This window comes from Mchenga conophoros, linkage group LG22 (genome assembly GCF_057382185.1).
Source record: "Mchenga conophoros isolate Kocher_MC1m ecotype Shallow Benthic linkage group LG22, M_conophoros_male_GT1.1, whole genome shotgun sequence".
In the NCBI taxonomy this organism is placed as follows: domain Eukaryota; kingdom Metazoa; phylum Chordata; class Actinopteri; order Cichliformes; family Cichlidae; genus Mchenga; species Mchenga conophoros.
In genome coordinates, this window is record NC_140546.1 from 8433665 (window position 1) to 8461142 (window position 27478).

Genomic DNA, 27478 nt, shown 5'->3' on the forward strand with positions numbered 1-27478 from the left:
CCCGGCTCTTCTTTCCCCCGGCATCAGTTGAGCCTCGCAGGGACACGGCTGGTGAAGTATCACCAGCGGCTGCGTTTAATTTAACATTTTACTCAACAGAACACATCTTTTTGATGTTCATCTGAACGGGATGAAGATTTGATTAAGTGTTTTATGAGCCGTCGCTTTGTCAGGGTAACCTTAGTCCCGTTCCTCATAAGAAATAATATTTTAGGGTATTATGATAGCTACTTAATTGATTTTTTTTGTCGTTTGAGCAATAGCTAACGTAATCAGCCGAAGGGGCATTTTTTCTTCTGTCCTCTTCCCTGTCTCCTCGCCTTATAGAGCCAGTTTTTCTGGTTGAATCGAGCCTAAAAAAGCAACTCGTCTGAGGAGAGCCGACTGAAAGCGCCAAAATGGGGGTAAGAGACGAATTTCTTGCGTCTTTCTTAGCTAACATGCTATAAATTATATATATGTCGGCTAAAGTGTGAGTTAGTAATGTTAACGGTCTGTGGCCATCGACGTAAGGGTTAACTGTACATGGAGGCACATGCATGATGTTACAATGACATTGAACGTGCTGGGATATGTATGACTTGCCTAATCAAGTGGTTAGAGTTATTTTGGCTGTGCTACGTTAATTTTTCAGTCTCCCAAATGGATGCGATCGCCCATTATGTGCCTGTCACTGACGCCATTTACCACACCAAATCAGCGCACTTGTAATTAACGGGTAATGGAGGTGATTCCTGTTGCCTGCACACCAGGTCTTCTTTTTCCTTCGGATCATGCGCCAGATTTGTGAGTCAGTCCGCCGCATCCAGACTCCAGCCGGTGCGACGGAGCCGGTGCAGGGTGGAAACCCGCCACAGTAACGTTGGCCATTTAGTGTTTGAGTTCAAGTAGCATATGTGCAGCTCCCAACCATACGACAAGCCCCTTAGTGTTGCTGCTTGACCTGCGAAATCTGATTCATTTTCCCCAGTGGGTGAAAAGTGCTGTCACGCCTTCATGTTTAATCATTCAGCAGACAAAAGGGGCGTTTAGCTCACTGACCCTGCACTGCAAACGCACTGAGATTAATCCCGATTTTTAAAGATGTCATAGGAGCTTTCTCCCAGAATGGTGCTGTAATGCTTTCAGTAATCTAACGATGACCCCAAGCAGGCCCAGTGTAGAAATAAGTATCTTCTCTCTCTGGTTTTAGCAAGAATTGGTGATGAAGTGACAGAAAAATGTGCTGCTTCATGCGCCGGTTCCAAAAAACGGGATTACACGGACCGCACATCTGGCGTTGGACCTGCTGCAGACGATTGAGGAAATTCACAAATCCAAAATGCACAATTATTCAGACAGCGTAACGACACGGATACGCCCGGTCCGAAATGAAATCTTTTGTGAATAATACGCGTGTGAAACGCGGAATTACGCGTGGGATACGTGTAACCTTTTGCCGGTAAACCCGCAGTCCGGACTGCGGAATATCATCTCATCCCTCCAAGTCTGACTGCGGTAACTCTCAGCGCAAATGTGCGTCTCCTCAGTTATTATTAAAAGAAAAAGAGCGATCACGATGTCCTGAATTCATTTGATAATTTGAAAGTCATAATGTTAAACGTCCAGATGCACAGAGAGGGTGGTGTCTGGGACTCTGAACCATAAAGGCTACGACCCCCCCCCCCCCCCTAAAATTTCCCCACCCGCCATTTGCTGCGTTTTCATTCAAACATTACATAATGCGACGATGCGTCGTGCTGCTGTCATTGAGGATACGGGCTCGGTGGATGTGGAGGCATCTTAGGTCTGGGTACCAAATGGGCACGGAGGCAAATGCGTCAAAATGGTTCCTCAGCAGTGGTCGACCCCCACCCCCAATTTTTCACATCCCACACACAAAAATATCAACTGCTTAGAACTCAAAGGAAAATGGGCTTAAATCTACCTGTTTTACCCCATTAGACTCATAAAACGTCAGTGATCTGTCAGTTCATAATACATCCTGTTCCAGCAACAACATTTCGATGTCACAGCTTCAGTCATATATTATTACTTTGATTATAACGGGTTAATTACTATAATGACTCAGTGTCCATATTCATTAATGTAGTATTACAGCCTGTATTTTTATTACAGTTTTTTTAATCTTCCAAAGTTACTTTCACTAAATACTGAGTTTCTCCTGCATACAAAAAATGATGCTCTAATCAAAGCCACCATATTCAAATCAAATCAAATCACTTTTATTGTCACTTTTATTGTAATAAAAGCAGCTTGTAAGTGCTTATAATTAAAGAATAAAACATTTTGCTTTATCAAATGGCCCGAGATGACAGGAAAAAACACTGACTTCTGTTCAGTAAGGAAACACAGAGTCTGTGCTTAAGTAATGATTTGTATTTCTTTGCATAGTCATGTACCCAAGGCTCATTTTACAACAGGAAAAACCCTATTTTGCATCTTAGTGGGTTTTTTTTTTTTAATATATACATAAATATATTGAGTTGATAAAATCTGGTTAACATGTATGTTAGAAAACTGTAGCTGCTCTTCTTTAGTGCCTTTCCCTCCCTGTGCAATGTAGTCGCTTTCTCTTCTGTTCTACATCCCAGTTTGGATGGGATGAGAGTGGAGGCTGAGTTGTGGAAATACAAATGGTTGTAATGCTTTCCACTAGATTGCCGAAGGGGGAAACCATACACATCTTTGACCACTGCGTGAAAGAGAGGAGGAGGAGGAAGAGGAGCTGAGGAGGAGGGTGTGTCAGTGCATGTGGGGGGAGTGGAAATTCCCATTTTCAAGCTGTGGTTTGCCTGAAGACTGGACAGATAGATAAAGCGGATTTGAGTGAAATGCACTGTGGTGGGGGTGGGGAACACCAGAGGGAGGCTCAGTTGACAAGGCAACTACAGGGTCATTTGATCCAGGCCAATCAATCGATAGAGATGGATGCTGCAGAAGGCAGCAATTGGATTGGTGGTGTGAAAGGATGGAGGTCAGCAGCCACAGGCTTCGCACGGAGGTCCTTGTAATTGGTAGAGTGACCAAGATACTGTGACTGACACTAGCTGATGGAGGTAGAGAGAGAGGGTGAGAAAGAGACGGCTGTGTGGTGAGTCACCTTGAGAAGGGTGAACACTGAAAAAGATGGAGGAGGCAGAAATGTAAAAAGAGCTGGTGGGATGCTGCTCCTGTGCAGCGATGACACAGAGGAGGGAACAATGATGGAGCCCCAGCAGAAAAAATGGAGAAATAAATGCTGAGATTCAGAAAGAGAAGAAAAATGTACAAGGCTGAAAGCATCTGCTCATATCCCATAATGCACTTGGTGCGGAAGCTTCAGGAGAAGAGCCAATCACAGTGGAGAATGGTGTGGCTGTGTGAGTGTAAGCATGTGTGAGGCAGGCAGCTCTCATGAATAAACACGCTCTCACTGACGATGTGTAATTCATACAGATGAAGCTCTCGACACTGTCAGACCTCTTCACTGTAGTGGCTGCACTGAAGCTAACTGAGTGAGCTCATATTCTCGTACACCAGTTAATGTTAGTGTACAGTCATTCGTCATTAAGTCATTAAGTGTTGTCTCGCTCTATAACCTATAAAAATATGTCAAACTGTTGTTTTAGTCATTGCTATCAGTCTCGTGTCTTAAACATTCATTAACATGATGACAGTCAGTCCTGAGCTCATCGTGCTAAAGTGAATTACTCAATTCAAGTCACTTATTCAGACTAAAGTGTTATTATTATTATTATTAAGGTTTTGGCCAGACTTTTCGCATGGTCTGATTGTAGAAGCCAATTTGTAATGTGTCATAGATGATGATGTAAGATGGGTGGTGACACAGTGATGCAGTGTTTAGCATTCTCCCCTCACAACAAGAAGGTTCTGGGTAAGATTAAGATACTGAATTTTAAATACGTTCTCACTATTAAATTTGCGACCAAGCTAAACCAAAATAAAGCAGCTTGAGCCATTCTGATGTCCAGAGGTGTATTGGACTTTACTGTAGAACCACAAAAAAACAAAAACATCTATGGGTTTAATGGCTGCAGAGTATAGTTTTAGCTATAAACCATATACTGAGCCAAGGCTTTAAGTTGTGGGGTTAAAGGCCCGATATTAGTCACAGGTAACTTCATAATTGGGGGTTAAAAAGTGGGCTGGAATGATCTGGAACATCATTCCAGGACCTCCAGTTAATGAATGATCATGAATGACCTCCAGTTAATGAATGATTCAATCTTATAAGCATCTTAGTGCATATTACTATCAAATTAGTTTCATTTTCATGTGCTTGCTTAGTGACAGCATGAAAATACCTGCTCACTAATGATAAACATCCTGTGGACTTTTTACATCTTCAATACATTCTGCACAGTTTTCACAAAATACTTCTGTGACCTAAAAGTACAGCTGATGTATTTCCTCAGGAAAGAATAAAACATTAATGTGCCACTCTGATAAATGGAAAAAGACGAAAAAAGGATAGGATAGGAAAATGAGAGATTATTTTCAAAGGTAAGCATAGCAATTGACATGTTATAAACTTGAAATTTAAGTCTGACATAAAATTTCAGACTAAAAATTCATTTTAAAGTCTTTAAATGAGATACTGTATCTATGCTTGATGTTTTGCTGATTATTTTTGGCTAAATCCACAAATAGTTGCACAGGTTACATAATCACAGACCTTACACAAATAAAAATCTACTGGACCTCATGAAATAAATTATTTTGTGTCGCTATACCAAACCTTGGTATCCCCGCATGCCAATTCCTACCTAAACGCCTGACAATAACTGCATAGATGATAAGTGTGATTTATTTATTTATTTTTTTAATTAAATATATTGTCCCAGTAGCAGACGACGAATTTTATAAAATTGTGTGTAATTCTTTTTTTTCTGTTCTTTAGTACAAATAGTCGGTGCTGCCACAGTTTGTTATTATATATGTAATAGCAGTTACAACATAGTCTGTTCTCATGGTCATGTTGTGTAATTGTTCCAGTCTATCTACATTTCATTTCATTAATACTTAGTTGTAGCTTCCTGTGTCTAACTAGTTTCCATCTGTGTGTGTGAGCGTGCAAATAGCATTGATCCACACTCCAGCAAATCAGTGATCAGGGTTTTCCGATATCACAGTTTGTGCTCTCTGGTCAGTGTAACATAAACCTCCTGGAATGTGGAGTGATGTTACCTTGACATCACTAACTATCTGTATGACGTCTCTGGTCTGAGTTAGAAATTAGTCTGAAATTAAGGAGGATAATGAAGGTGAACCACTCAATGCATTCCTGCACTACCATACAGACACACTGCATGCAGAGCAGTATTGTTACATAACATACCATCACATTAAACATTACATTATTAAAACATTTTAGTTGCACCTACACCCTCCTATCAGTCACAGGAAACCTCACATTACCCACTGAAAAGTTGATGCCATCACTCTGAGCCTTTCAGCAACTGCTGTTTTCTGTCATACTCATAGATCTAATGCACTGCAGGGGGTGGCACACAGCCTAATGGTGGAGAATGCTGCAAAATGCACTTTGTGTTATTAGGAATGTATGGCCAGTGATAACCAAGTCTAAACTGTGCCTTTGACCAAATCACAATGGCTTTACTCAGTGTTCAATGTTCATCACTGTAAATACATATTCTAAGACATTATCATTACATAGCCTGCATCATGGTAATGGTTCAAACTGTCTCCTTTTGATTAAATCTTTGCTCGAATGAGCAGATAAGAGTAGTAGACAGCACAGAGACAGATGGACAGCCTGGAGGGAGGAGAATGTAAACAAAGTGGGAGGAGAGGGTGAAGGGAGGCAGTGCCCTCTTAGTCGGTGTGTGTGAGTGACAGGCAGTTCATCTGTGTTTTCCAGGTCGGTCAGTCCACTGATCTGTGTGATAATCCATTTCTTTGTGTATGTGGTTATGTTGAGCCACTGTGTCCCCATCAGAGCTACTGAACTCCAGTGAATGCAGTACACCAGCAGCAGCATCCTTCATTCAAAAATCTGAGCTGAGACTATGATGTTCTGTTCACTGGAGCATCTTCAGATTTAGCTGAAAATAGGCTAAATACTACATACTGAACATGGTTAAATACTAGACAATTTAGTGCCAGCTGGTGGGTTGTTTTTTTTTGTTTTGTTTTTTTTTTTGTTGCCAAGGTCATGTCCCAGTCTTGCTTTGCAAAGTGTGAAATTGCAGCAAAATCTTTAATTTCTTTACATTTACAGTCAGATGTCTCATTCCAAAAACTGTACATGTGAACATTTAATGGTTTCGTATTTCATATAATGTGTAATGCACATGGTAAGACATCATTGAAGATGGCTCAGGCTGTTCATCCGTTTTAAAAATGGATGTATCATTGAATTTGAACTTTTATTGGTTACAATTTCAGTCTGTAGTCTAGCCCGCTTGGAATTAAATTGGGCTATATGTGGCCTTTTAACTAAAGTGGGTTTGATATCCCCAGTATAGAGGCTGCTTTATGAGTGTTTGTGGGCCATTTTGCAAACCATAAATCATTACCAATCATTATAGTTGATGTATTTCCAAAATAGAATCAGTAGCTAGGCTTGGGTAACAGCAGCATAATTTGCTTGCTCCCTGCTTTTTTTTTTGTTCAGCCTCTATAAAAACAGGTTAAATGATGCCAATAAGACATGATTTTGATGAGATAAAACATGTCTTATTGACACCAAATGTTGATTATAAGCTTGGCTTTAGTTATATAAGCTCAAGTCTGTAGGACGATATCAGCTGACAGACTTAAAACGCAAAGCTTTTCAGTAAAATGTTATAGTTTAGCACAGCGGTCCCCAACCCCCGGGCCTCGGACCGGTACCGGTCCGTGAGTTGTTTGGTACCGGGCCGCGAGAGTTGAGGCTCAGGTGTGAAATGTCTAGTTTTCAGGGTTTTTATCGGTTTTCAGTGTTATTTTGTTATCGTTTTTATCGTTTACTCGGTTTTCCTGGGTCTTCTCACGTGTGTTATGAATAAATTTTCTTTTTTTCGGTACCGGTACTAGTTTTATTTTGTTGTATTTATCCGCGACAGCTTAAAGGCCGGTCCATGAAAATATTGTCGGGCATAAACCGGTCCGTGGCGCAAAAAAGGTTGGGGACCGCTGGTTTAGCATACATTCATTTGCCTCTGTTCACATCACCTGGCCTAAAGTTTTGTCTTTGCATAAACTTTGAATCTAATTGCATCATGTAAAAATTGCTTCACATCTGGCCTGAAGTTCAGTTGATAATGATTCTGATAATTACTGGCAGTAAATAAACAAAAAAATATTTGTCCTGCAAAGATGTGGCAGTGTTATATGTTAGTTGTCATAGTAACCCAAAAATAAAAGTTTAGACATTTGGTGACATTTGAAGATTTGTATATATCTCATTTGATGGTTGCCCACCAGGTTGCTGACTTTGATTTGTTGTATCAGAATCCTAGTGTTGTTGTTTTGTTTTAATTCTCCTTACATTATTTTAATTAGGATGCCTCCATAAATGTCCCTGTCTGTCTGAGATTTGAGCAAGCAGTGATTTGAGCAGATTAAGAAGTTGCTTATCCAGCGCCTTTCCTTGCTGTGGTGTCATGAGCCAGGGGCCATACACCAACAGATTGAGCAGACTACAAATGTTCAGCATGTACAATCTGTCCCCTACCTCAGCTTACAACATCTGCTGCTCAGACCTCCTCAGGTTTTACCGCCTGTAACTAGACAGAGACTAGGAAGTGTGTATTTTAGCAGAGAAAGATAAAATCATCAATATGAAGTAGAATTGAACTAGATCAGTTTGACAGGTGGTGCTGAGAGAAATCGACTGTTGTTTGGTGCATATTCTACTTATTGCTTATAATAGGACTTGTACCAGCTCTAAATTACCCTAATGTGACGCAGTGAGTTCATGTGTGGTCTTCTGTGGTTTTCTTCCTTTTTCACAGTATTTTCACAGTTGGATGTCAGGGTTTCTTTTGTAGGGTTTCCAGTTGTTATAGTTTATATGCTTATGTCCTCGGTACCCAAATGTCACAGTAAAGCACCAGCACCAGGCGTTTTTTTTCTATTCGTGTTGCTTACTGTGGCACTGCTGTCTCTCTCCAATTTCATCCATCCCAACACTTTGACTTATGAAATGTGAAGTAAATCAGGTTTTCCTGTTTAAAATTTTGAGTATATAGAAAATACTTTCTCAAAAGGTTGACACCTTTTTTGGAAATTTAAGAACCTATCCTGGCTCTAGTTTGGTTCAGGAATACCTTTAAATGTCACATTGACTGGTAATTAGGTGTTCTTTGTTGTCTTTTGACACTGTTCAATAAGTCTATTGTTGTTTTGCATTTTGTGAATCTTTTGAAAATCTTTAAAAAGTCATCAAGTATGTCTCCTCCAGCTGGGTAAATGTTAGGAAAAACATGACTGGGAATGAATATGCACAGGCCAACGTTAGAGCAGCAAGTGCAGTGCTCACCTGCAGGATTTCTGAATCCTACTGAAGGAGAACAAACTGACTTAACTCTGAGACAGAAAGTGTGGATGCATTACTGATTGCCTGATTTCTGTCCGACTGTGTAGTACAGATGGTTTTTTATATGAGAGCAGTGTCTATTCACAGAAATCTTTTTATCAGTGTACACTGTGAAGTTTTCTGACGTACTTTTCATCTTATGTGATCATGAATAACCATCATCACAGTAATCTGACCCACAGTTGAAAGCTGGTGAAAACCCTTCATTTGGTTAAATTTATATTGAGGCACAAAGCACAAACATTTTTTAAAAGTTTAGTGATGTGTGTGTCATACTTATTCATATTAGAAACGTTGCAAAATCTCTGTGTAGAAGTTTCTCAGAGTTAAACAGTCAGGCTAAAGTATTTAAACGTTTTAAAAGACATGAGTCTGCCATTTAATTTTCGCAGTGCTACTTTTCTGATAGACAGCACAATCATGGCAGTGGTGCTTTTGTAAACCTGAATCTCGTGCAGTCCTTAGACTGTTATTATACTGAAAAACTAAACTTTTTACCACACAGTAAAGAAAAGCATAATCAAGATAAAGAATCAGACTTACATTGGCAAGTTTTTGCCTAACACTATTGATATTTAATTAACAATTTGGCATTTTTAATGTACAGTAAAGATAGAAAAAAGGAAGTTAGAAAAATGCAGGATAGCAGTATCATTTTCCTTCATTGTTTCAGTCAGTGGTAATTCTCACATTTAAACATATTCACTGCATTTTTGCCAGAGACTTGATAAGAAAGACGTGCCACGCAAAGATTTCTGCGAAGAAATCTATAAAATTTACACGATTCTCCAACAGCAAAGATTGTTTGAGAGGTATAACTTCTGCTTTCTAAAATCTTATATTTGGTGCCAAACTTTATGAGCCATTTAATGATATATATTTTAGCTGATGACTCTATATGTGCAAGTTTTTAAATCAGTGTTTTCTTTTCTTCAGACATTTCAGTGTTGTAACAAAGCGAATGAGTAAGGATGAATGAGAGAGTAGTATTGGGAAGATAGTAAAGAGAGAGAGAGTGATGAAAAGGGATTATTGTTGTTCACTGGGTTAATCTGTTAGTGTAGTAAACAGCCGTTATCTGATGGCCTGCTGGATCAGTGTCCAGGGAACACTTCACCTCCTGACAGATGGCAAAAAAATAGATACTCTCATACACACAGACAAATAGAAATCTATGTGCACACACAGAAACCACAAACTTGTAGCTAAGCAGAAAATAAACACGTGCACTGATTAAATCACTACTGCACACATATATACATTTTAAAATTTCCAGTTTTAATATTACTTCCTGTTTTTTTTTTTAAAGTAATTCATTGCCTGTCACGCAATAAAAAGGTCAGCAGTGATGTATTGTCTCTATAGAGTGGCTAAACAGTTGTTTATTTGCCAGTATCATGATGTGCAGTCACTAACACATTTGAATTATAAACACACAAGTTAATATGTGAGGTAGTCAATAAGTTTTATTGTTTTAAAAGTCATTCATTCCAAATGAACGTAAAGAGAGAATAGAACCAAACGTCCAGCCATAACTTTTTGTCTGTTGCACCACATTGAACAGGAGTACTACTAGGCTGGATAAGAGCTATTTGCAAGTTATATTGTAGCACCTATCCTAATACACCACTTTGTTGTGTAAAGTAGCATTTAGACAGGGTTTTCTCCACAGTAAAAGATGCTGATGCAATTTTGACATGGAACTATTTGGCATATGCACAAACTCTAAGACTGCACATAGGCAGATGTGCAAAGCAAAATGTCATTGGCTGTCAACAAGCCATCACCCTATCAGCTTTCATTGCAGTTAGGAAAAAACAGATGGTAAACAGTATGAAGCAACCATCAAATCAGTGTGAAACCTCTCGGCCCAGACTAATCCACATGAGAGCTTTCCCAAAATAAGTCACTTCTCTCATCTTATCATGCAAGGTTAAACAGAATCTGATTGCCAGTGTGTGGCTGTTCACAGAGTACATTGTCACATTTGGATGGTAGCAAACATCTGTGTAGTGTTGCACACAAAATAGTCACACGTTTTTCAGGGTCAAAACCCTTTCAGGAAATGTGGACTGACTTTATACCCAAACTATATTTTAAATTTAGATTTAAACTTCATAGATCTGATTAGACTGTTCAATGTTCACAATCAGGGAAAGAGATTTCCTTTCCATGTTTTTATAAATGCATCACTTTATTGACCCAGCTTCATGAACCAAATCAATATGTCATAAATTGCTTCAGTGTACCTTTCACATTTGTTCCTAATGATACTAAGCATTAGGTTGTATCAATGTCACCCTAATAACACATAAAAGTTAAGTGATTAACTTTTGATTAACCTCTGCCAGTGAAAGAAGCAGCACAGCAGCAGACCTGAATAAGTCACTTATAATTTTGTCTCTGAGAAATAAGTTTGCATGTATAAAGTATATGTAAAGACTGCCTTGACTATTACAGCAGAGGATCAAGCAAGAAAATAAAAATGGAAAAAAGCACCTGTCTTTTCATACAGCAAACTTTATCTAATTATGTTTAAAAACAGTGGGAAATTTTTTTTTTTTTTTTGCTATTTGGTCTCTTTACTTTTACAGTAAAGCATTTATATAACACTGTGCCTGAAATGTAAATCACGTGGCGTGGCTTTGTAAATCATAACTTGTAAATCATGAACGTGTCATGCAAATCAAGTGTTGTAAATCTAGTGTCACAGCTTCTACTGTAAGCTTAGCCTCGGTTTACCAGTGAGACATGCACTGATGTTCTCTGGTGATGCGTTTCATTTGGCAAGTAACCACAGCATAAATAGTGACTGGCTAGGAATGTACCACTGGCAAAAATAGTCAACTCTGGTATCTTTGTATTGCAGATTATTTTATTTCTTTTTCAATATGGACAAATTTACATGTAGGACTGTGTGCAAAAGACAAAGGAGTAATTAGATCTAACAAGAAAATCCATAGATTTCTGACAAATAAGATGGATGAGAGTGTTTATAATAGAACGACATAATTTAGAAAATGAATGCACAATGGAAAAAAATTGTGAGACCTTGCTGGTGCATTCATCTAAATAAATGTAGCATACACACATTATGTGCAATAATTTGCACATTAGGAAACGGCTTCAGATTTTGTTGTTTCTGTCTTATGACATATTAATTTCCCTTGATCCTCCTCTCAGCCACAACAACAGTTTAAACAGCAGAAGCCTAAATAGAGACTCGTGTAAATAGCAGCTTAAGAGGAGCTCTTGATTCAAGCCTGTTCTCTAATGATGCCAGATTTAATCAGGAAGTCTTGACACACCAGGGGATTATAGCCAAGTTTAGATCTCAACCTTAATGTTTTGTCTGGGGCTTAATATGGAAGAGGTAGAGACGGAATCACACAAGCCACAAAGTTTATTAACACGTTTATGGTCCAGCCAAACAGTTCTCTGTAGTCATTGTTGTGTTATTTTGTGATTACAGGTAAAAACTATAGATTATAACAGCTACAACTCTGGCAGTCAAATCTTTTTCTTTCTCCCTTGATGGCTCAATAAAGCAGTGTTGTTATTTGGATTTATTTTGTTGTGAAGTTGTTTGTTGTATTTAAAGATTCCTGTGCTGCATTGATAAATTAAACAATGATGTACATGTTTTCTTTCTGCGTTATAGTATGGACGGTCGGACAGCTACCGCGTGGCTACCACGCAGGACAAGGATGAGAAGGAGTCGCCCAAGAAGAAGGGAGGCAAGGATCTCGATGACCTGAAGAAGGAAGTTCCCATAGTATGTACCCTTTTTAAAACCACTTCATCTTAGCCCACTGCTTTTGCCTGCAGGTTTTGGCCAGGTGCTGATGTATAAAATGGAACTCTTACTGAGGTTTGAGAAATGAAAATGCAGAAAGACACATACAAAGTATGAGTAGGCTTCTTCATAGACAGAGTAAACAAAAACCTTGAAATCCCAGCTGAGTACTGAGAAGTTTGTTAAGCTTCCTGGCCTGTGTCCAGCATTCAAAGAGCTGTGATCCAACTGTAATCTAATCTCCCTGGTGAAAAAGGAGATGGCAGAGATGAGGTGTTCCGTAGCAGCTGGTGCATAGTAATGTTACAGTGTGGTTTGACATAACATGCCAGAGCAATTTAATCCTCCTGTGGAAGGATATTCTTTTGTGTGAGGTAGGAAGCCAAACCCACAGGAAATCCCAGTGATACAAAACTGCATCAGATGTTCAGATAATAAAATCATAAATAAATGTTATCAGTCTCTATTCTTATTTACAATTATTTGAAACATTTGTAAAATACTGAAAACATTGATGAAATTTTATGCTGGCAACCAGAAATCTCCAATATTTAAAACTCAGTGACTGCTTCGTGTAAGTGGTGATTTGCGTTTATTTGCTTCTTGAAGTTAATTTGTAGTGTTATCAAAATAAATAAATACATTGTGACTGAGGTTTTGATTGATTTCATGATAAATCTTTATTCTTTGTAGACTGAACACAAAATGTCTGTTGAGGAGGTTTGCCGGAAGTACAACACCGATATCGTTCAAGTAAGTACTTTATTTCAAATCAAAATTACACTTTTGCACTTTTTGATATTTCTGTCTGGCGTACAAGTTGGTTTATGTTGCACTGCTTATGAAGACTTTTTAAAGTGCAAATGGATGTTATACATAAATAGGCCATACCTACTGTACTACCTTTATTTCCTTTCCTGTTTTTTCACCTCTATTCTATTTTTCTTCCACTCACATCGCATCATTCCATCGTTTTCTGTCCATTGCTTTTATAATTTCTAGGGTTTGACCAATGCCAGGGCTGCAGAGTATCTGGCCAGGGATGGCCCCAACGCTTTGACTCCACCCCCTACCACCCCAGAATGGGTCAAGTTCTGTCGTCAGCTGTTCGGTGGCTTCTCCATCTTGCTGTGGATTGGTGCCATCCTCTGCTTCCTGGCCTATGCCATCCAGGCTGCCACAGAGGATGAACCTGCTGGGGATAATGTAAGTGGTTTCCCAGGATGGGTGGATAGATGATAGAATAGATTATTAATCCTCATTCATTTTAAGTAGGCAGGGTTTGTTGCTTAAAATACAAACATCAGCACCTATGAGAAGTTATACACAAAATAAGGATGAACACATTGTTTGTAGTGTGTGTGTGCTCTGTCCTGTAGCATATCACTTTACAAAGCAATTTGCTGACTCACTACTCTTTAGGGATGAGGTTGCATCTCATCCCTATGATAAAATATGTGTCAGCTGTTTGTAGAAACCATGTCAGCTGACCCATCTCTGGAGTGACAGACGCCGTCTTGTCTGTATCCACTCTGGACTCGCCACAGGGAGCATATGACTCCTGGCATTGGTAATTGCAGGGTAAGAGTAGGGCATTTACAGGTCAGCACTGTTTCATGCCAGGTCAGAGCACTGAGTAGAGCAAAGGACTGAGGCTAAATGACTCTGACACACACAGCATTAAAGGACAACATGCTTTGTTCAGAGCACAGGGAGGTCTCGGGGTGAAACATCACCAGTTTTGAGTCATGAGTTACGAGTGGCCAAGAGTGTGTCAACAAACTGTATTTTCACACACTGTCAGATGCTGAACGCAAGATATGAAAGACAAGATTCAGATTTAGAGCTTAAGATGGTAAAACATATGACAGCAAACCAACATAGTCATAAAACCACTAATAAAGTACACTGCAAACAGATGGACAGCGTTCAGTTCATTGAGTCCAAATCAAACCACGTGCTGCTGTCAGCTCCAGGATACGAGACTTAAATGAAAGATGATTTATGTTATTTCTAGATTTCAGACTTTACAGAAGCCTTGAGTTCCTGAAAAAGCTTTGGTCTTTATCTCTTACATGCCTCTGAAGTCCAGCATTTATTGACACGAAGTTAGCGTCTGACTTTGTATCTCTGCTAGTCTGTCTTTTTTTCCCCTTCCTTTCCTCTCATGTAATCAAGTTTTAGATAAAAGTTGAGTCTTTTGGTTATTTTCTTTATAAATATGACAGTCTGACACCTTTTTTCCCCTTTCTGTCTTTCTCTACAGTTGTATCTGGGTATCGTGCTGTCAGCTGTTGTCATCATCACCGGCTGCTTCTCTTACTTCCAGGAAGCTAAGAGCTCCAAGATCATGGAATCATTTAAGAACATGGTCCCTCAGGTACCAGAGACTTCCTAGTCATCGTCAGGATCATGCCGGGATGTTTTTGTGGTGATTGTTGTGCCAGAAGGGGATTTCACAAAATGTATTGCTTGATTAAATCCAGTTTTCCAAATGAATTTGCTTGAAGGAGGTTTGAAATAAATTATGCTGCAGTTTGTGGAGTGACTAAACATTTAGAATTCAAAGACCAAAGGGTGCTGAAAATTAATGAGTGTATCGCTTGTCGAGTTCTGTGGTTACGTATTATATGAAGTGATCCTCCAAATAGCATGTTTCCGTCTTTCTTTGTCACTCTGCGATCCAGCAAGCCTTGGTGATCCGCGAGGGAGAAAAGATGCAGATCAACGCTGAGCAGGTGGTTGCAGGAGATCTGGTGGAGGTGAAAGGAGGAGACCGGATCCCTGCCGACCTCCGCATCATCTCCTCACATGGCTGCAAGGTGAGCTACAGGCACAGACAGATTCATGATGACAGACATTCAGAGATAGTAGAAATCAAGGATCTAGAGACAGATCCACAGGGCAAGCGATTCACAACAGTGTGGATAAAGGAGACCTCAGAAAGTCAATGGCATTCGGCAACTTCAAGCAATAGCAAGAAAAATAATCACTGAAAAGCATAAGTGGGTCCCAAGTGAAACTTTTCTCAAAATCAAGGAAACCAATTAGAGTACCACCATTAACAGTGCAATACACTGTTTATTGACATGGTGGTAAGTGCATTAGAGGGTTACCTAGGCAACTGGACTCTGGAATGTCCAGTAAGAGCAAACCATCAGCAACATAAACATTTGTGGCAAGTGAAACGCGTCCTGTGTGGATTCTGCTGGAAAATCTGTGTCTGTATCTCTCTCTCTGGATTTGTATGTAGCCCTCAACAAGTTTCTCTCTTGTCTTTCTCTTTTTCTTTGACTTTGTTTTTTTTTTTTTTTTTGTCAATCCTGCTCTGTCCAGGTGGACAACTCATCCCTGACTGGTGAATCAGAGCCCCAGACCAGGTCACCTGACTGTACCCATGACAACCCCCTGGAAACCCGAAACATTGCCTTCTTCTCTACCAACTGTGTTGAGGGTAAGTTTATCACCATTATCATCATCACCATTTTCCAACAGTCAAATACACCTTTATTCTAATATGATAATGTACATCAGAATCAGAATACTTTATTAATCCCGAAGGAAATTAGGGTTACAGCAAGCAGCACGCTAATGGCGCATGCGCACTTACAAAGGAACCTTCTGACCAACTTTACACAAACATCACATTGGGGAGACATGTCAGAAAGGTAGGCTGATAGGAAAAAAACAACGAAAATACATAACATGAGGTAAGAGGAGGAGAAAAAAAATTCCACTCAGACTGAGCTCCTAGTGGGAGAACAGTTTGATAACAGAAACATACATAATATTGTACCTGTTGTTGGTTTTGGCGGGGGTTGTGTTGTGTTATTTTAACAAGATATGACCCAGGATTTCATTGCATTTCTTCATTTTCCCACGGTGACAGTGAGTTAGATATGGAATGAGTGACTTCTCTGGTCATCAAAAGTAGATCTAGAAATGTGATCCTATTTAACCTTGTACCAGTTCCTTTCTAGTGGATCCTGTTGTAGCCATTGTATTATCAGCATTGCAGCAAAACGCATTATGAATCTCACAGTGTATTAATTGGGAAAATAGTAAGATGTGGTGCCCTCTGGTGGACACATTACATTCTTCACTACGTCTCCAATCATCATCACTCTGTCCGCTTGTTCATCTATATTATCACACTCTATTTATTTATTTTTTCGTTCTCTATTTTTTCCCCTGCAGCCAGTGTTGAAGTGCATATATTTTAAAACCGTTCCCTCTGTTTTTCCAGGAACTGCACGTGGTATTGTTGTGTGTACTGGTGATCGCACAGTGATGGGACGCATTGCCACCCTCACCTCAGGTCTGGAGACTGGGAAGGTAAATATATTATATATAATAACTGCTCACATCCATTACAGCAAGAAACTAAAACCGTGTAACTATACACTCATTCACTAAAACTCTTGTAATATTATTTAAAGCCTATATATTGTCTTAGTTGTGTCTCCTTATCAGAAATTAAATCTCTTTGCAGTCAATTAAACATCTTCTTTTTTTATCCTCAGACACCCATTGCCAAGGAGATTGAGCACTTCATCCACATCATCACAGGCGTGGCTGTTTTCCTTGGCGTGACCTTCTTCATCCTCTCAATCATCCTGGGTTACTCCTGGCTGGAGGCTGTAATCTTCCTCATTGGTATCATTGTGGCTAATGTGCCCGAGGGACTGCTGGCCACAGTCACTGTGAGTTGGCAGAGAGATGTGAAAGTAGTGGATGGTGCAATATGGAGTGTCTGTGTGTGTCCAAGATCCTTAGGTGTGGTTCAGGTTTTTGTTTTTTGTTTTTTTGTTTTTTTAAATTTGTCAATAAGGCTGAAATGTTAGGATTGGTAGTATGTGTGTCTGACATTGATTTGTCCAGACTTGGGTCAAACTGTAGCTTCACATAATATAAAATACAAAGAAATTAGATGAATCTTTGAAAACTTTTTGTATCATGAAACCTGTTTTTTCAAAAATTTTATTCCAACACTCACTGGTATTAAAAATAGTAACATTTCTCATTTTTAGTGTGTTAGTAAGTCACTCTAATATCGATTTTCTCACAGAGAGAAGGTAACAGACTAAAGGTGGTGTCACCAATCACACTCCTTGGGCTGTTAGCGGTTTAACCCACATCTGAATGTGTGTTATTTACATTAGTTTCTGTTTTATTTTGTGTTGTTTCTGTGGTTTTTGGCTGGTGTTGTGTTGTGTGTGGTCTGATCATGTCTGTTTGCTTGTGTGCTCTCTGTGTGGTTTGATATTGTGATTGTTATATTTCGTGCTTTAACATTCTCAGTTTGTTTCTGTGGTGAAATGTTGTGTCGCCTCTGTGTATTTGTCCTTTCATCTCCCACTTCCTCTCTCTTTCTATTAAAGGCAGTCCCATATGCGTTTGTGTGTCTCTCTCTCCATCTTCCTTTTCGTGTGTCTCTCTCTTTTCCAGGCCAGTGGCGGTGCTGTCTGCAATGACAAGGACTAGCTAATGTAATGACATTAGGCAAATGTTTCTCAGCACCATGAACTGAATTTAGGCCTCCTGTGCTTGGCCTTGGCTAGTTTGACCCACTGGTCTTGCCATACTTGGCATGGTACCATAATGCACTGCTGCTCTGCTTCACAGCATCGCTCTTTCATGCTTCATGTTCTCTCTGCACTGCTTGTTGGGCTGTGTTTTTATATCCTGAAAGGACTTTTCTGTTCTTACTGCATTGTTATGTATAGAGTGCTATGTTGGTGAGCAGAATGAACGTTTCCAGGCATCTGGGTGGTTGTAAGTTCCTAGTTGGGGTTATGTGTTTCAGGTTGTTGGCAGAAATTAGTTAAGTGTCTGGAGATGCTCATCTGTTCTTTTAGTTTACAACATAGATACTAATTGTATTTTTCTCTCTCTTTCTCATTGATTTTATCCATTTGTTTGTGACGATCATCAACAACTCTTTCCCACTTGTTTTCTTTCTTTCTCTCCCTCTCTCTTTGCCTTTGATGCCTTTCCTCTGCCACTCCCATTTCCTCCTTGTTTTTGTCTCCTGCTTCATCACTCTCCTCCAGGTGTGTCTGACACTGACTGCCAAGCGAATGGCTCGCAAGAACTGTCTGGTAAAGAACTTGGAGGCTGTGGAAACTCTGGGCTCCACCTCCACCATCTGCTCTGATAAGACAGGCACCCTGACCCAGAACAGGATGACCGTGGCCCACATGTGGTTTGACAATCAGATTCATGAAGCTGACACGACTGAGGATCAGTCTGGTGAGATTTTGTTCTCTTTTTATTTAGTAAGCATTAAATGTGTGCCTCCATGCAGTATATATTAAGTAAAGTGCAAATAAACAGGATTGTGAAATGTGTGGATTTTAAAGGGCGCAAACAAAAAAGCTTCCCTTAAATATAGCAAACCAGTCACCGTGTGCAGATACACTGCCTCCAGTGCTCCTGCCATGCTTGTACTACCGTTTTGTAAGCTGATTGAGCACCATCTGCAGTTCATACTGAATCTTAGAAACTCTTAAAATGGTGAACCTGAACTTGGACATGTCTGAACATTTTAATCACACCTTGTATTCAGTAGTTTTTAATCTGTTTTTGTGCTTTGAAAAAGTGCAACAAACAGATTAGCTGTTTCATTGCTAAAAGCAAAATGTGAGACTGGAACTACATTCTGTTCTAAGTAATGTCTATTTACATGCCACATAATGCATGGAAACAAAGCACTGAAGTAAAGCTAAAGATAAAATGGCAAGATTTAACCGTGACCCTTCGCTGTATCAGTAGCTGGATGCTTGGATGAGGTTCAATGACTTCTTTTTTGCTTCTTGTAGGCTCCTCCTTCGACAAGAGCTCAACAACATGGGTGTCTCTGGCTCGCATTGCTGCCCTGTGCAACCGCGCTGTGTTCAAAGCAGGTCAGGAATCTTTGCCCATTCTGAAACGAGACGTAGCCGGTGACGCCTCAGAGTCAGCTCTACTGAAGTGTATCGAACTGTCCTGTGGCGCCGTCAAGGCCATGAGGGACAAGAATAAGAAAGTTGCAGAGATCCCGTTCAACTCCACTAACAAGTACCAGGTGAGTACCAAGTACTTGTTTGTGCAGAAAGAAAATATAATAAGCAATTACACAAATTCCCAGTTCATTTTAACATGAGCTGAATCAGGCAATTTGTAGTAAACCGGCTTAAACATGCAAAGAACTGCATACCAAATATTTATTCATACTAATAGTTCAATCCATTCCCATCAGCTCTCAATTCATGAAACTGAGGAGGAAAATGACAAGCATTACCTGCTGGTGATGAAGGGAGCCCCAGAGAGGATCCTTGACCGCTGCTCCACCATCATGGTGCAGGGCAAGGAGCAGCCGATGGACGATGAGATGAAGGAGGCTTTCCAGAATGCCTATCTGGAATTGGGAGGGCTGGGAGAGAGAGTGCTGGGTAAGGATGATCGGAAAACTAATTATTTCAAATGCCATGGAAAACAATTAGTGAAATACAATTTTGACTTTTCTTGCTCTCTGTGCTCAAACTGTACTAAATAAAATAAATTAATTGTGTGAGAATTTAACATCCCTCTTCCTTCAGGGTTCTGCCACCTGTTTCTGCCTGAGGACAAGTACCCAAAAGGTTTTGCCTTCGACACCGATGACGTCAACTTCCAAACTGACAACCTTTGCTTCGTTGGCCTCATGTCCATGATTGACCCTCCCCGCGCTGCCGTGCCTGATGCTGTGGGCAAATGCCGCTCAGCTGGCATCAAGGTGGACACCTTTCTGTTCTGACAGTCTGTTATTTGTCTCTCATTCTCTAAAAATATGTGTCTTCTGTTTATGATCTTCTAATCTTATTTCTTCTTTTCTTCCTTTAGGTTATTATGGTGACTGGTGACCACCCAATCACAGCCAAGGCCATTGCTAAGGGTGTGGGTATCATCTCTGAGGGAAACGAGACAGTGGAAGACATTGCTGCACGCCTCAACATTCCTGTCAGCCAAGTGAACCCCAGGTAACATTTACTCCTGTGGCTGCATCATCACTGCTAAAGCTGTTTTGAGCCATAATACATGATACTGAAGAAAAGAAAAAAATATACATATATATATGTATTTATAATTATATTTCTTTCTTTTTGGAATGCAGGGATGCAAAGGCCTGTGTCATCCATGGTACGGATCTAAAAGACCTCACACAGGACCAGATGGATGACATTTTGAGGAATCACACAGAGATTGTCTTTGCCAGAACCTCCCCACAGCAGAAGCTCATCATTGTTGAAGGTTGCCAGAGACAGGTACGGTTACTGCACCGCCACTGATTTACAGGTGAACAGAGATAAACAAAAGTGTAATTAGTTTTTATCTCTGGGGCTGTAAAGTGAGTTTATGTGGCCTCTTCCTCTGTCAGGGTGCTATCGTGGCTGTGACTGGTGATGGCGTGAATGACTCTCCTGCCCTGAAGAAGGCTGACATTGGTGTTGCCATGGGAATCTCTGGCTCAGACGTATCCAAACAAGCTGCAGATATGATCCTGTTAGATGACAACTTTGCCTCCATCGTCACTGGAGTGGAAGAAGGTGAGGGACAAACAAAAGGTGGAAAGGTGGAGTGTGGCGAGGAATCAGGGCTACAAATGACAAAACAGACATAAAAGGTGTAGGAAAAGGTTCAGCTGAGTTTTAAAAAAGTATCCTATTTGTTCGCGGTTGTCATGTTTGCAACAGGAACTCAGCAAAAGTGACGCCACAACTGCTAGCACACGCAGTCATCATTTCTGCCTGTTGTGCACCTCTCAATATTTGATGCTCACAGCAGGACTAGTGGACTGAGATTCATATTGGAGACACAAGTGTACAAACAGTTTTGTCTTTACTGCAATTTCAGTTTTATATCAACACAGGAGAGAGGCCGATGTTGCAACAGCTTTAAAAGTGAGAGATTTTGGAGAAAACTTTGCTTCCTGTTTCAACATCTTCTAGTCACTTTTTATTTCTCATTGTCACCACCGGCCCTGCACGAGAAAACTGCAGCTCCTCAAGGACCAGTGTAATGGTTAAAGGACTGTAGTGATTTTCATGAAAAGAAGTTCAACAACTACTTAGATGGGCAAAGCACAGTTCACTCAAGCTTTGTTCGAGCATGTGGCATTTTGTTTGTTGTATTTATACACCACCTTTGTCTTTCCAGGACGTCTGATCTTTGACAACCTGAAGAAATCTATTGCGTACACTCTGACCAGCAACATCCCAGAAATCACCCCCTTCCTCTTTTTCATCTTGGTCAACATCCCCCTGCCTCTGGGTACCATCACAATCCTCTGCATCGACCTGGGAACTGACATGGTGAGAAAAAATCTCAGGACAAAGACTCAAAGACGAGACGTGCTGTTCAGGCTATAAAATAAGAAAGCACTGTGTGAAATAACCTTTCTGAACAGATTGTCTCAGTGCATTCATCACTCAAAACATTTTAACGTACACACAGTAAACCAGTAAAACCATGCTGGACACTTGAAGCTGTTAACTGCATGCGCTCATGTCAGATGCATACCTGATTAATGCCTTTTATTTATTATAGCAGCCACGAGAACAGCTATTCAGTGTGGTCCCTTATGATCAGCATCGCTGTGAAGAGTAAAATATTAAACATGGAACAGAGGTGGGATTCAAGGTCATTTTAAATGGGACCTTTAGAGAACACTAGGTGGCAGTGTTGAACCACTATTTATAAGAAGCAGCTCTCACATTTTCCACCCTCTCAAAGAACAGAATGTATTAATACCAAACCCTAGATACAGAAAGACCAAATTTTCATAAACGTTATAAAAACACACATCAAGAATATATAAGTAAAGTTACCAAGGAGTATCTCAAATAAGACAGAAGTGTCTCTTTTTCCTTTCCCCTCTTCCAGGTACCAGCCATCTCTCTTGCTTATGAAGCAGCAGAGAGCGACATCATGAAGCGACAGCCCAGGAACCCACTGAGGGACAAACTGGTCAATGAGAGACTCATCAGTATTGCCTATGGACAGATTGGTAGGTACATTTATTCTTTACAGTTTGTGGCATTTAGTGTAAACAGTGTTCAGGCAGCTACATGGAAATGGTTTGCACTCTACAGCAGGTAAGTGTCTTAGAAACTGTCAACATAAAGGTATTAACAGTCTGATGAGGATGAGTCCACTGCACTCAACAGGCAACAAATCAAAATATCCTTTAGTAAACATCTATTAGTGCTCATTTAATTTAAATATCACTGTTCTTTTCCATCTGTCTAAAACGACAGATGGAAAATCAGTCTTTACTGACCATGTCGAGTCTACAGGATTTTACTGTGTCAAATAAAATGTATCATTTGATTAAGGGACTCTCTGTTTGTCTCTGTAGGTATGATCCAGGCTCTTGGGGGCTTCTTTGCCTATTTTGTCATCATGGCTGAAAATGGTTTCCTGCCATCTCTGCTTGTCGGCATTCGACTCAACTGGGACGATCGCTCCAACAATGACCTGGAGGACAGCTATGGACAGCAATGGGTATGAGTGAAATGTTATAATGTCAGTGTCTCTTGTTTCAGATATGTTCACTTATGTAGTGGAGCCACTGAGTGACTTGAATTTGTGACATTCAAACAAACCTTTTGTTTTTGTGCCATAATCTTTGAATGATTAATGTAAGTCTTAATTTAATACTGATGTAATAAAAGCTATTTATAAACAAATCTATTGTAGAAAGCAGACAGGAGATATTCTCTTTCTCATTTCCTGTGCAGACCTATGAACAACGTAAGATTGTGGAGTTTACTTGCCACACAGCCTTCTTTGTCAGTATTGTGGTGGTGCAGTGGGCAGATGTGATCATCTGCAAGACCAGGCGTAACTCTGTGTTCCAGCAGGGCATGAGGTAAGTACAGGTTATTGAAGAGAGCGTACGATAAAAACAATTCCTTTTAAAAATGGTGGGCAAAAATAATCTAATTGATCTCAGGCTTTAAAAACCTAAGCAATTCTGATAAACCACATTAGATATTAATAGTGAACTTTTTGATTGTGTGTTGAATTTTGTAAGGTATGCAATTCTACCTTCTTCTTACAGTCAGTTTGTATGAATGAAATGACAAAACACAGTGACGACAGACATCTATTGCAAAGGCAGCCATGCTGAACCAATTTTAGGTTTATTTTAAAGGGAAACATGTAGGAAAACTGTAGCTCAGTAGACACCATTACAATATACAGTCTACAAAGTAAATATATCTAGGCATAGTACTTATTTTTGATGGATCAGTTCTGCATTGCTGTATTAGTACTTGGAGAACACAACAATCTGAGTACTTTCAGAAGTATACAGGTCTCGTATCTAAAGAAAAGGCATCAGTTTCTTGTTTGATTGCTTTTTGGTTGTTGTTTTGGAAAAACAGAAAATTGATACTGAACATGAGAGAATGGATGAATGGATCACGACCATGATTCATCAATAAGATTTGATTTGGTTTTTGTATTTATTTTCCCCATAGCATCCACTAGGTGTCACTAGATAACCACATTTACCCATGTGCGCTGTCACATATGTTGCTCTTTTTCTTCCGTCCATCTTGTTTGGTCTTAAGCTGTGTGTCCTCTGCCCATGATGCTGTGTTCTGCAGGCAGCATTTGTAGGTCAGGCACACAAACTAATATAATGTTACTATAACTGTCGGCCTGCAGGGAGTTGCCCTTGAAGCTTTTTTTTTTTATTCAGAAGTAGGTTGATGCCAGCAAAAAAACGGCTGCCAACTGTTCAGAAAACAGACAGTGTAGTGATCTGTTTTCTGAAGAGCATCACTGACGAATGTCCGAGATTTTTGAGTAACGGGATACTTCTTTGCTTGGTGACTCTTCATCTACTTGTGTGTTTTTTGGCTCTTCGCATCTGTTTTTGCATTTTTTTTTTATCCATACATGTGAGTGTTGTAATAGCCTCTCTTGTTTTGCATTTGTTTTCTTTCAGGAATAAGATTTTGATCTTTGGCCTGTTTGAGGAAACGGCTCTGGCTGCTTTCCTGTCCTACTGCCCTGGTATGGACTTGGCACTACGGATGTACCCACTCAAGTAAGTGGCATTTAATTAATAAAGAGAATCATCAAACAGCAGAACAAAACATCATCATAGTAACTATGGATGTTCAGTCCATAAAATGTATATTTTCAGGTAAGGAATTGCGAAAACAGTTTCTTTGTCCTGAATCTCAGCGGACTTAAATTTACCACTGTCTCTTTTGTCCCGTCCTGCCATGACACCCTATTCATTCAAATATTCTCACTCTGTCCTTTGTTCCCACTCGTTCCCTCACAGGCCCAGTTGGTGGTTCTGTGCGTTCCCATACAGTTTCCTCATCTTTGTTTACGATGAGATCCGAAAACTCATCCTGCGCCGAAACCCCGGAGGTGAGCTCGCACACAACCATATATATTTACTTGTTTAGGGGTAGGGTGGTGTCAGTGAACTGGAAAGTGGTGATATATTTTATAGGAGAAACAGAGGAGGCATAGTGTGGGTTGTGAACAGTAATATAACTTGATAAACTAGAGGTGTATCTATAAAATATTTTCCTTCAGTCCATTGACGGTTAACATTTCTCTCTTTCTTGTGCTTCTTTCCCTCTTTGTCTCCATGCAGGCTGGGTGGAAAAAGAGACATACTATTAAATTATCAAAGCATCATTTACTTCTTGTCCCATTTTTCCCTGAATTCATCCCTTCTTCTCTATCTCCCTCTGACTTTCTCTTTCCTCCTTCCTTGCCTCCATCCATCTCTCCTCTCGGCATACTCGAAATGTACAAGAAAAAAATGTTTACTCCTCATCTTTGTTCCTCCATCTTCATTTCCTAAAGAAACAAAAAATCAAAATGCCAAGACGACAAGAGGACCAATGACAGAGGAGGAGAGGATGGGGAAGAGGGTGCATTTGTAAATCTTCTCTGTCCTTTCGGTCCCTCTGTCCCCCTTTTTTGTATCCAAAGCCTACACGGCAGTAGTCTGCCAGTAACACTGTTTGTGCCGATGCTTACTACACTGTTAGCTACAGCAACTCTTCGTACATGTACTCAAATTACATCGCTGTGTGGAACCAAATAAAGAAAACATCTTGAGAATAAAGCAGAAAATCTGACTGCTCCACTGCAATCTCTCGGGCCAAGCAGCACAACAAAACGGCAGCTCCGGTCTAGACTACGACCTGGCAATTTGAGCGGGTGGGTGGCATCATTTTTGTTTAGTTTTTTATTTTTATTTGTATTTATTTATTTATTTATTTTCCCTGCCAGAGAAAAGCTGCCCAGATCCAGCTCAGTAATCACTGCCATTTCCTGCCATTCGCCTACTTTCCTTGCCTTTTTTTCTCTCTCTATTTCTATTTACTCACTGCCAGTCTTTCACTGCCGTTCTCTCTTTCTCCTCCTCGCCTCCTTTCCTATCAATAAAGAATCGGTGTCACCATAAAACCAACCCACTGTCTCACTCACGCCCACAGCAGGGTGGAAAAAAGTTCACTTCCTCCGACTCCCCTGTCCATCCTCCCTTCCCAGTGTTGTTTTCTGTTTGTGTTATTGTTGTTTTCTAATAGACAGCTGGGTGTGGTTTTTTTTTTTTTTTTAAAAAACAAAACAAAGTTGTTCGTAAAAGTTTTACGTGTTTTTGTTTTTTTTAAAGTTCGGAGTGAGTCTGAGAGCTGCTTGTTTTCATTCAGACATGACAAAGCACACTTTCTCTCCCTCTTCCTGTTCATCTCATCTTCATCTTTTCCTTTAACACGTGTGCCCTCCACCACCAATCTCACCCCCCTCCTGCCTGTCTATCTGTCCCTGTTTGTCTGTCTGTTTGTGAACACCGTGCAAACCCTCCGTCCTTGTAAACTTCCACCCACTTTCACCGCCTGCCTCCTCTTATTCTCCCACCCGTGACCGACCTACAACCTCCCAGCCCTACCCCCGTTGAAAAAAAATTACAATCTTTCTGTGTCCTCGGAAAAAGAGATTTCTCTCAAGTTTCATTCTTAAATCAGTGGAATTCTGGAATAAGGCACTGTACCTTACACTGCGAAACAGCGGCAAAAAAAAAAAGGAAATGAAATAAAACCGAAGGATCTCTCTTTTTTCAGCTTGGCCTCGACTTTGTTTTTGTGTGGAGTCTTGTCAGAAAATGGAAATAAATGCTGTGACCAACTTACTTTTGGCGGGAGTGTCAAGTAATCTGTTTGAACTTTAGCTTCTCACTGGCTCATGGGAAATTGCATATCTGTATACTGCATGCTGTTTAGTGCACAGAATTTGGGAAAAATGTTATGAATGCAGTTTGTAGACAATGAAGAATGCAGGACTGAAGGAGCTGAAGAAACTTCATAGTCAAGAAAGGTTTTATGTCCACGTGGCTGCTGAAATTAAAAATAATTTTGATAACAGAGACATTTCAAGACAGCTGCCAGTGGTGAGAATGACTTGCTGTCATATTGGCTCAACATGGGCGATGAAGATTGTGTTAGATGACCAAAAAGCTCCATAAGAGAAACTAATTGAATCTTTCTTTTAAATGCTTCAAAGTGCTATTTACAGATTCAACAAGTATGTTTCATATTCATCAGCTAAAGTGATAAATACATGGATGATTTTACATAGCATTGCAGTAATCTGATAACTTGGTTATATCCTAGCAGCCACAGCATTCCTGATAATTCAGTCTGTTAAGAACGTTTAAATTTTAATGCAAATATCATACTAGCTGTATGTTTGGTTGTTCACTGCACACACGAAGCTGCGCTGTGTTCAGACAGCCTCTTCTTGTAGTCGGTCTGAAGCTTTTTCAGCAGTGTTTGCAAACACTTCAGACCACAAAGGACAGCCAGCGAGGCGACACGTGACCCTGTCTTCAGCTCACCTGTTGCACTTCCTTGGATAACTTGGTGGGTACTACTGTTGCACATTGAAAACACCCTACAATGCGTCCTACTTTGGAGAAGCACTGACCCGATCATCTAACAGTCACATCATCATATTACTAAAGCAGAAAAAAGGTATGATAGCTTATATCCAAATGCTGGACATTACTCCAGCTTTCAACATAACAGCTTTATTCACTGCAATGAGGTAATGTTATTATGTGTCAGTGGTTTAAT

At 40.1% G+C, this 27478-nt stretch overlaps 1 protein-coding gene across 1 annotated transcript; it reads left to right on the forward strand.

Annotated features, from left to right (window-relative positions):
* Nucleotides 1–26535, forward strand: atp1a3a (ATPase Na+/K+ transporting subunit alpha 3a). The gene is made up of 24 exons (XM_085261286.1): nt 1–174; nt 328–404; nt 12207–12320; nt 13035–13094; nt 13344–13547; nt 14608–14721; nt 15029–15163; nt 15678–15795; nt 16588–16676; nt 16865–17044; nt 18395–18593; nt 19163–19407; nt 19582–19774; nt 19922–20097; nt 20205–20341; nt 20476–20626; nt 20740–20908; nt 21519–21673; nt 22245–22368; nt 22720–22865; nt 23102–23232; nt 24319–24420; nt 24664–24755; nt 24988–26535. The coding sequence occupies exons 2-24, from the start codon at nt 399–401 to the stop codon at nt 25014–25016; spliced, it is 3069 nt and encodes a 1022-aa protein (XP_085117412.1). The 5' UTR covers nt 1–174; nt 328–398; the 3' UTR covers nt 25017–26535.
* Nucleotides 26536–27478: the final 943 nt, after the last annotated feature.

What these genes read in the sequence shown, in the direction of transcription:
- atp1a3a (XM_085261286.1), top strand. An exon ending in ATGAACCTGCTGGGGATAAT is followed by an intron (nt 13,548 to 14,607) that starts GTAAGTGGTTTC and finishes CTTTCTCTACAG; the next exon opens with TTGTATCTGGGTATCGTGCT. An exon ending in GTCAGCCAAGTGAACCCCAG is followed by an intron (nt 20,342 to 20,475) that starts GTAACATTTACT and finishes TTTGGAATGCAG; the next exon opens with GGATGCAAAGGCCTGTGTCA.